Source organism: Cavia porcellus, unplaced genomic scaffold (genome assembly GCF_034190915.1).
Source record: "Cavia porcellus strain 051 isolate PalLab524CR breed Dunkin Hartley unplaced genomic scaffold, mCavPor4.1 scaffold_8, whole genome shotgun sequence".
Taxonomy (NCBI): Eukaryota; Metazoa; Chordata; class Mammalia; order Rodentia; family Caviidae; genus Cavia; species Cavia porcellus.
In genome coordinates, this window is record NW_026947491.1 from 17,029,773 (window position 1) to 17,040,691 (window position 10,919).

At 40.6% G+C, this 10,919-nt stretch overlaps 1 gene segment (V, D, J or C); it reads left to right on the forward strand.

Annotated features, from left to right (window-relative positions):
* The first annotated feature begins 3,240 nt into the window (after positions 1-3,240).
* LOC134477202 (immunoglobulin heavy variable 3-11-like) lies at positions 3,241-3,824 on the forward strand. The segment is given in 2 exon segments: positions 3,241-3,388; positions 3,496-3,824. Coding segments are annotated over 2 exon segments (405 nt in total).
* Positions 3,825-10,919: the final 7,095 nt, after the last annotated feature.

A 10,919-nucleotide genomic window follows, 5' to 3' on the forward strand; every position in this document is an offset into this window, starting at 1 on the left:
CATATGTGAGTGGAGAGGATACACTGTTGGTTTTTCCCAATATGTCTGATGCTAAGACAGAGGGAAAATTCAGTAGCAGGTTCTGTGCTTACCTGTGAGTTTAATGTACAGCATTGTTCTCTACCATGCAGGAAGCTGAGAGCTGTAGGTGTCCTCACAGAAATGCACCTTGCTACAGAAAAAATGCATCACTAAAACTACAATGTATTTCAATAGGGTACAGATTACACTACCTAGTGTAAATATCTACTGTGAGGTAGAAAAATATGCATGGAACTTTGAGTCGAAAATAAATGTATCTTAACATAAACCCATGAAGACACATTATTATGAGTACATTTCACATGCACAAGGATAAATACAATGAGTGTCTAATAGTCCATAAAATTCATGAAAACTTCTGTGTCTTAGGCAATATTTGCCCAATTGAATGAGATGACAGCATTTATCAGAGTGCCTTAAAACCCTGGAATATATGAATGATGGTAAGAACAAATACAGAATGGAGAATGACAATTGATTTGAAGCAGGACCCTAAAACGCATGTGTACATATGCCCATAGAATATGAACTGATGTTTTGTGTTATGCACATAACTCCTATGCTCATTTGTTGTATGTGCCTCACACCCATTATCCCTGGGACCTGTGTTCTAGTTTTCATATCTGCAAAGTCATCCTTCATCCTGCAAAGTCATCTTAAACATACACAACTCCATTAGCGGGAAAACAAGGACAGATATACATGTAGAGGCTTACACGTACCTAGAATTTCTCCTAAACAGTTGATGAGAAATGATTATATTACATGTGATGAAATTAACAGCTACTTTGAAGAAAAACATATTATGATATCCATTGCTTATTCCATATCATCATGCTGTGAAATCTAGTAATGCTTCTATTCTTTGTTCAGAGTGGTTTTAGTCTGTTTAGTATTATTTAATTTCAACATACATGAAGGTATGGACAGCTATTTTGAAGAGAACAGAGACTTTATGTCAGCCATTGTTAATTTTCATATTGTCTGGATTTGAAGGCCTGTAATGCCTTTTTTCTCCGTTCTGATCAGTTTTATACTATGTTGTTTTGTATGAATTCATTGTGTGTAAAGATATAGACAACCATTTAGAAGAAAACAAGAGACATGGAAGCCACTGTAGATCCCCTATTGTCTTGCTTTGAATTCTGTGTCACTTACATTGCTTTCTTCTGATCTGCTTTGTTCTGTTTCATTAGGTTTAGTTTTACCCTTTAAAAAAAAACCCAACGGAACAAAAACATACACAACTCCCTGACTAGCTCTTCCATTGTATATTCTGTATGGAGTAGGAGGATTGGGCCTAGAGCAATAGACCCCAGGGACCTGGGACTTTTTTGAGGGCTCAGTCCACTCTTTCACTTAGTGGCAGTTTCAAAAAATGTGTGCATCCTCTGTTTCCTTGTGACCTTCATGTACAAGATAACTCCCCACATGCAAATACTTCAGGAGCTAACGGATAAACTCATATTTCATTCTGGCTTAATTTCTTGTGTATCTCAATGTTTAAGATGTTCTCAGAGATTTGTAAACCTGGTCTTCAAGAAACTAGAACAATGTAGGTTCCTTCTCTTTTGGTGCTGGCTCCCAGGTGTTGTGGAAATGCTGCATCTGATCTCAGGACTCACTGTGTTCTCTACCATCCTGTCTCAACTACTGCTGCAAGAGACCTGATCTGGTTCAGCAAAGGACTCACAGTCAGTCTTCATCTGACTTGCCATTCTCTGGTTTCTTTCACTCTGCTATGCTGTCTCTGGAGCTGGATACTTCAACCACCATGAAGGAAACTGAGTGAATGTGTCAGGATGATTAAGAGCGGAAGCACAACTTGTAATTCATCCCTGAAAGTCAGTATATTTAAAGACAGCCAAGAACCAGTTCTCTGAGCAACTGTCCTCAGTATCCATGGAAAACACCATGCAGTATTGTGTAAGACAGTTTCTAAGCCGAGGCAACTGGTAACCCAGACACAAAGCTATGTACAGAGTATCGCGGACAAGTAGGGGGCGCTCAGAACAAAGAAGAGGGGAGTGTTTGAGAGCAGGAGAGGACTCATAGGAGCGTTAGGGAATGCTCTGACTAGTGAAAAAACGGGATCTGCAGAGAACCGGAGTGGCCCCAGAGGAGGTACATAGAAGGAAGCTAAGGACTGAGGCCTTCCAGAGGTGCAGAGAAGGAAGCTAAGGACTGAGGGCTTCCTTTTAGTGAATGAATGTCTCCTCTGTGTGAGCATCACACACACTGTGGAGAATGAATGTTGCATCCTTGCTACCTCACATATGAATTCTTCAGAGCCCAAGCAATGACAGGGACTTGGTGGTGACAGATTACATTTACACCTACACTGTTGTCATTTCCTTCACCTGAATTCCTGTGTACAGCAATAAGAACGTGCATATACTGAAAAGAAGACCAAGAATCTTAAGAATTTAGTTGCTGTGGAATATACGATAGTCATCACCATCATCATCATGGAAAATTAGAGTGCTAATTTTATCACTAAGAGAATAAGACAGGCTCATGCAGTAATAAATGTTTCAGGTGAGGAAGAATCTAAAATAAAGAAGGAGACTTAGGAAACACAACAGGAGAATTTAGGAGTACTGCTCCATAGCATATCTTGACAATGGGCATAAACTGTAAGTATTATCATGTTGGTAGTATGTGTCAAAATACATCTCATTTATCCATCATTAAATTTAATACATATATTTGTAAAAGTTACCTTACAGTGGAAAGCTTAATGCAGAGGTAAAAATATGAGACACCAGATTCTTGAACATATGCTTGACAAAGATACTGCTTATCTATTCTTTTATGAGTCTAATGCAACACAGAAAATCCTGTCAGGTTCTCTGAGTAGAAGACCTTTGAAAAACATCATGAAGCATGGCCACTCTGTCTTGGAACTGCTCCACCATCAGTTGAGAACTGAAGTTTTATAAAAGATTGCTCACATCTCTTAGGTCATTATACTCCTCATTCTATGTACATACCTGCAAACATAGTAAATCATCAAATCCCTTAATTACATATATGTAAGAATTAAAAAAAATGATGTTATGTGTTTATCATTACACAGACATAGGAATAAACCAAATGGTCTATATATTAGGGATATCCCAAACACTTTTCACAGTACTCTTCCCTTTCTGAGGCTTCCTCAATAGAACTGGCTATATAGGAGGAGGACATGCAAATAGGGCCTCCCTGTGCTGATGAAAGCCAGCCCAGCCCTCACCGTGCAGCTCTGCAGAGGAGTGCAGCCCTCTGATGATCAGGCCTGAGCACAGGCGGCTCACCATGGAGTTTGCAATGATCTGGATTTTCCTCCTTTTCATTTTAAAAGGTAATTGATGAAAAACAAGTGATAGTGAGTGTGTTAATAGACATGAGTATGATAAATAGAGGACATTTTGTAATATTTTTCTGAACAAAGTATCCTTGTGTTTGCAGGTGTCTTGTGTGAGGAGCAGCTGGTAGAGTCCGGGGGAGGCTTGGTGCAGCCCGGGGGGTCCCTGAGACTCTCGTGCGTGGCCTCGGGATTCACCTTCAGTGATTACTACATGAGCTGGATCCGCCAGTCTCCAGGGAAGGGGCTGGAGTGGATTGCAGGCATCAATGATGATAGTAGTGATACACAATATGCAAACTCGGTGAAGGGTCGATTCACCATCTCCAGGGACAACGGCAAGAACACGCTGTATCTGCAGATGAGCGGCCTGAGACCCGAGGACACGGCTGTGTATTACTGTGCTGGACACAGTGAGAAAGTGTTACTGTGAGCCCAGACACAAACCTCCCTGCAGGGGCGCTCACGACCAGCAGGGGGCGATGGAGATGCACTGAGTGAGACTTGGCTAGGGCCCTGGAAGCTGGAGCAGAGCAGGAAGCAGGTAACTGAAGGTTTCCTGAAGGCCTCTGGGGTTTCCTCTCTGTCTTCACATCACAAGAAGAGACCGGAGTTACACAAGCTGCAGATGACTTAGAGGGTAGTTAAGATACAAGCACAGTTTTCGTTATTTACACATATTATTTTCTTGGTCTCTTAGGGCAATACAACCCAAAATACATTTTGAGAAGTTAAGTTTCTTTTGAATACCACATCATCATTATCTAAAAATGATATTCTTAGTTTTCTCCTCATAAGGAACCATTGTCTATTGCAGGAGTAAATGTTTCAGGTTAGAAAACTAAATTATATCCATTCCACTGCACAGCGTCTGTGACCTTGCAGCTCCCTCCTCTCCTTGGCACCTCAGGAGACCTGGTCCCCAGGCTCATCCCATCACCATGAGAAGCCCTGGGCTGGGGAGAGGAGGCAGAGGGGCAGCAAGCTGGACTCAGGGCAGTGTCCAGGGACCTGGCTCAGCTCTTTCTGTTCCTGTTATGTGGCTGGAATTAGTTTATGTAGCTTTAAATTAGGAATTTTTAAAATAAACTTCATTATTCTTTTTCTTTAGTCTGTATCTGTCTCTGTGTCTCTAACACAAATGTACAGGTTTCAACCTATATATGAGTATAAGAAGAGATAATACTTAAGATAAAATGTTCCTGTTTCATAATATTCATTTTTCTTCACTGGTTCTCTGATTACTGGCTTTATACTTTTTTATTTTATGTCTGTTCATTCTGTATTCATTAGTCACATACCCTTTAATAAATTTTTATAAAATAGTCAAATATATGTTTATTAGTAATCTTATTCTTTGTATCATGGCAAGTGTGCACTGAATAGAACAAAATTATTTTAAATACATAATATGTACACATGCACACTGCTTGAAAACAGAGCTGAGGTGATGTCTTCACACATAGATATCCCACATTTCCTTCAGTCATGTCCATGGAAATCATGGTCACTGTCATCCTGGGAAACTAAATACTTCCCCCTCCTCACCCAGCTCTGCACCTCACCTGGGCCATCATCATCACTGCTGTACCCTGGTTTCAGGAATGAGAGTTTCCCGATGTGTCCCAGGTGCACCTGTGGTTTTCAGCCCTAGGTGAGAATGTATTCCATAACATGCCATCTCCTGAGATATAGTTGGATATGCTATAGAATGTCCTGAATTCCATTTTCCTGGAGATCTTTGAAATGTCTAAAATTTGTCTTTGGATCTGTAGGAGACAATTTGAGTGACTCCCCTTGAATGCAGAACAATTGCTGCAACACTGATTTTATTGAGGTTTATTTCCATATGCTGATATGTATAGATCTGACTATGGCATTTCCTTCTCTGTTCACTCGGCTCTAAGTATTACAAATAAGGCCAGCTGAGGTACTGATACGTAATCTCTAAGCCGCCAGATAGTCTAGTTTTCTTGCATACTACTCTCTGTAAAAGATATGAACACAGTGGGATTGAAGAGCAGGTCAGCTCCAGGAATGCCAATTGGGTAAGAGCCTGGAGATAGACACTAAGTCCCAGGGCACACAAATTTACATATCAGAAACTGAAGCGACCCCTCCAAATACAATTCCATTGCTAACTTAATTGAATTATGAAGACTGATCCTTCTGTGTGTCATTCTACCTGCATTTTTTTATATCGGTACTGAGGTCTACCTGCGTTTTCTAAAGGTGCTTTTCTCTCTACCTGGCTTACCAGTTCAATTTACATAGACCATCCATTCTCTCTGTCACTCATCCTCAAGCCATCCCCTTCTTTACAAGATAATAAATTATAGGACAGGCCAGGGATCAAGGCCTTTGTCTCCACATCCTCATGGTGATTAGAACCTCTTGGCTGCCCTTAACTTTGAATATATCTTGATGTATTTACTTTCTTCGATGGTTGCGTTGGAGGTGGTAGATTGCAATTAACTTGCTGGGATTCCAATAGTGTCTCAATGGGATGACAAATATAACTTTTTGTATTGTGAAGAGGACTGGAAAAGTGATTGCAATACTGGTCTATAATACTCAATATTTGGAGCTCAGTGTGACCAGAATGTACAGCCTTCACATCACAACTACTGACCATCACCAGGCGACAAACCACTGGACCTTGCACGATGAATTTCCTTAGAAACAGTTTCTAAAATGACTTTTTAGCTCTAATGCTCATGTTTTGCTTATACATGCTTTGATTAAACTTGGTTTTTGCTTAAAGGATTCCAAATCCTAAGATGTCATTCAGATAAACACAAATAACAAATATTTGAGATTCCTTTTACTGGGATCCACCAGCTCTTGTCCAGGGAAAAGGTTATATGATGCATATCAAGCCCTTAATTAATTATACCCAATGGGCCTTAAATGAAGCTGCAGCTGGTGTCTCTCTCCTAAATAAAAATGCTAAAATTAGTAAAACAGGCCATCCTCCAAACTCAGAAGCCATGAGACAGGAGGTACTTAACACAGGACGTACCAATGCAATTGTAAAACTTAACATGTACATTCCTAATCCTTTTGTTCATATCTCAGTAGCTGTTCAAGATATTAAATGACAAGTCAATGACACAATGGATTCTTTATTTTTATTTTTATTTTTTTATCAACACTGGGGATTGAACTCACAACCACATGCTTGCAAGGCAAGCACTTATGTTGATGAGCTAAATACCAAGCCCCTGACATGACAGATTCTATAATTCACTGGGCTTTCTCTTTATAGAATGTCATTACTAGCTCTTTTGATGAAAATCTTTGTTCACTGTACTCATAATTATCCTAAGGATTTGGCCCATACATACATAATTCTTTCTTTTCCTTGTCTACTCCAGACTTAACCTACACCTAACCAGGACAAAAATGCCTTGTATCTATGGAAATCATTAGACAGGATCTCTGCAGAGTATCCCTGACTGCTGGTCAGCAATATGACCACTTTCAGCCTGAAGAAATCAGATCAATCATTACTCCTTCATGGAAGTTTGGATTAATTTTTCACAGGGAGGATTTTTATAGGCAGCTGAGTTATACAGAAATATTATAGACAGACATACAGGGCTAGGACCTCAAAGGAGCCAGTGCAGAAACCGAGACACCTTGTACCTAAGGAGGAGACAGACACCTGCCACTGTGGGCAAGGCATCAAGACAAAAGATCAAACAATCCCAAGGACTGATATTCTACATAGGTCTCTATCACCCCAAGGAAGCCAGGAGTCATTAGCCCAACCCCCTACAGAAAGAATCGCTGCTCAGTTTGCATCCCTGCTTGCAATGTGACTTGCTTCCCCTCTTGTCCCCGATTTAATCAATTTTACCTGAGTAATTACACTCATAATCTTATTGATTGCCCATAGTTCTGTCCCACTTATGCCCACCTTGTGAGTTCCTGTTTTCCCTACATTAGACCTGCCTCACTTTGGGTTTTGCTCTATAAAAGTCCCTAGGAAAGACAGTCTTTGGCAACCTATTCAGGACCCTTTCTCTCAATAAATATATTCTGCTCTTATCTTCCATTGTTCCTAAAATTCATTTGTCATTTTAGAGAACATGAACTCATACTGGCCATCTATTAGGTTGGGAGTTTTAGTCTCCTATATCAAAATTATGTGGGTAAAAGTGTTAAAAGAGCATGGATTCTCATCTCTCAATGAATGGAGAGAGCACCGGGCTCAAACGGAAAGGGCTCTCCCAGTCCCTATTGTGGCTCATTAAAATAGCAGACTATCTGCATTGTGTGATCACAAATGAACATTTCCATGTGCTTAATCTGTTTCCAAAGTAGACAAATAGCACTCATGGCAGTAGTGATGAAATTGGACACATGTGCCTCTCTGCTGAAGTGGTCACATACAGAGTGACCCCTACATCCAGCATTTGTGCCTCATCACACTGGAGGTCAGAATGCCCAGTCCCCTTGCTCAGGATCTCCTAGTGAGGAGAGATGGAGCTGGGCTCTGTGCTCCATCATGACTCATGCAGGAATCCTCAGACCCAGTGTCCTGACTCATAGACAAACTGATAAGGGTGTCAGGTCATGGAAGAATTCTTGAGGAGATCTAATTAACAGCATCCTACCTTAGTTAATGTGTAGAGCACTGGTTGAATCTAACCCGCATGCTGATCCTAGGTAATCTGAGGAGTGTTTGCTGTGGAACTCTGTAGCAAGGAATCACAAAGGTCTTTGCTGCATCTTACTGGAAAGCCTTTCATTGCACCCATAGTAAATAAGAACTGCACCCCTCTGGTTGACTGAGAGTCCCCTGAAGACCAGTGCCATCCCTATCACAGCTGAACAGCTTTCACTTGAAGGCTCTGTGCTCTACTCTGAATTTCATGTGCAGTATTGTTCTCCAACTTGCAGGGAGTTAACAGCTCCAGGTGTCTTCATAGCAATGCATCTTGCTACAGAAAAAAATATGTCAATAAAAAACTAAGTTCTATTTCAAGACAGCTAGAAATTACACTACACAAATATAAACATCTACTGTGCAGCAGATAAAAAGTGTAAAGAACTTTGTGATTAAATAAATGTATCTTCACAGAAACCCATGAACATACATATGTATGAGTGCATTTCACATGCACAAAGAGAAATACAATCAGGTGAGTGCCAAAAAGTCTATAAAACTTAGTATAACATTTAGAGGATTTGTGCTCACTTCATTGAGATACTAACAATATATTGGTCTCAAATGTTTGGATTACACTATTGAATGAACAAGTAGAGAATGGAGAAGTCAAATTGATTTGAACAAGGACCCTGAAACAGATGTGAATAGATGCACATGGAATGTGAACTGATGCTGTGTGTTAGGCACATGTGCTGTGTGCACCTCACTGTCCTGTTATCTTTGGCACTTGTGTGCTGGTTTTCATATTCCTAGAGTTTTCTTTCATCTGAAAACACAACCAGCTCCCTGACCAGCCCTTCCACTACATATCTGATCCTGGAGTCGGAGGTTTGGGCCTTGAGCAATGGACTCCAGGAACATTGCTGGGTTCTTAGAGGGCTCAGTCAGCATCCTCCACTCAGAGGCAAGGACAAAAATTTGTTCATCCTCTATCTCCTTCTGATCTTCATGGACAAGACTGCATCACAGATGCAAATGTTTTTGAGCTACCAGATTAGCTCATGTTGCACATTGCCTTAATTTGTTGTGTATCTCAATATTTAAGATGCTCTCAGAAATTTGTAAAGATAATCTTCCAGAACCTAGAATAACGCTGGTTCTTTCTCTTTCTGGTGGTGGCTCCCATATGTGAGTGTAGGAAAACAGAAAGGATGATGTGGAGATTCTCCCTCTGATGATATGACTCGCCCTGTTCTCCCACTGTCCCATCTCAGCTACTGCTGCAAGAGACCAGGCCTGAGCCCATGCAACCCTCTAAATCCCTGTCTCTCAACCTCACCTTCTCCGGTTAGCAGAGCTCTAGGATGTTGCCCGTGTATTTGGTTCCTTCAGCTGCCAGGCCAGGAAACTGAGTGGATGTGGCAGGATATTAATAGTGGTGGCACTACTTGTCATTCATCCCTGAGAATTCAGCATCTCTAAAGCCAAGAACTAGTTCTTTGACTAACTGTCATTAATATTTGTCGAAAACTCAACCATATTGCACTGTGCAATGCATTTACTGAAGCGGTCCAAGTGTGAGCTCAGGCACAAAGCTATGTACAGGGTGGTGGGGACCAGCAGGAGGTGCTCAGGATCAAGAAGAGGAGGCTGCAGGAGATCAGGACTGAGTACTCAGGATGAATAAAGGGACCTGAGGATCTTCAGGGAATCAGGAGGCGATCCATAGCTGGTGCAAGAAGGAGGCTACAGACTGAGAGCTTCACAACGTTTAGTGTCTGAGTTTCCCCTCTGTCTTAGCTTCACACACACTGCAGAGAGCTTACAGTGAACCCTCTCCAGTTCACAAGTGAGGTCTCCAGGCTGCAGAAAATTGAAGTGATTCTGGTGTTGACAGAATATATTTACACCTGTATTTTATCATCTTCTTCACATGACTTCCTGTGGCAGGGCTGCAGCAACTTGCATATTCTAGTAAGAAAGACTGAGCATCTTAAGAACATAGTTGCTTGGAATACACAGTTCTCATGATCATCATGCAAAAGTAGTCCGCTATTTTTGTCACCATGAGAAGGAACTGTCACATACAGTAGTAAATATTTGGTTTAGGAAAGAATAGAATAAAAGTATTTATGGGAAAGGAGTCTTATCGAAAAGGACAGGACAATTAATAAGTAGATAAATTAAGCATCTTGAGAATGGCATGGTTTTGTGAATATTTATCTGTATAACTGTATCAAAATGTATACCACTTGTTCATTATTAAAATATACATCTAATGTGTATATATTTTTGCATAATATATATTTTTTGAATAATGTCTTACTTCCCCAGAGGTAAGAAAAGATGTCAGATACTTGAATATATTTTTGAAAAAGATTCTGCTTGTCTACTCATTTATAAATATAATAGAATGCACAGTAATATTGTCATATTATCTCTTTAGAAGAAGACATGTGACAATTGTCATGCAGCATGACCCCTGTCTTGGAATTGCTCAGCAAGCTGTTGAGTTCTGTGAGAAGATTGTAGGATTTCACATCTCATAGGACATTATGCTTCTCATTCTATGTATACATCTGCAATCTTGTGAAGTTACCAAATCCACTAATTACATATTGGTCAGAATAAAAGAAAAAGATGAGATTAAACATAGGAAAGAACCATGTGTTCTGTATATTAGGGATATTACAAAACAAATCTCAAAACACTTTCATGTGCCTTGAACCCTTCCTTCTCTGAGGCTTCCAGAATATAACTGGCCATATATACAGGAGGCCATGCAAATAGGGTCTCCCTGTGCTGATGAAAACCAGCCCATACCTGACCCCGAAGCTCTGCAGAGGAACCCAGCCCTGGATGCCCAGCTGTTCTCACTTGGTGATTGGCACTGAGCACAGACGGCTCACC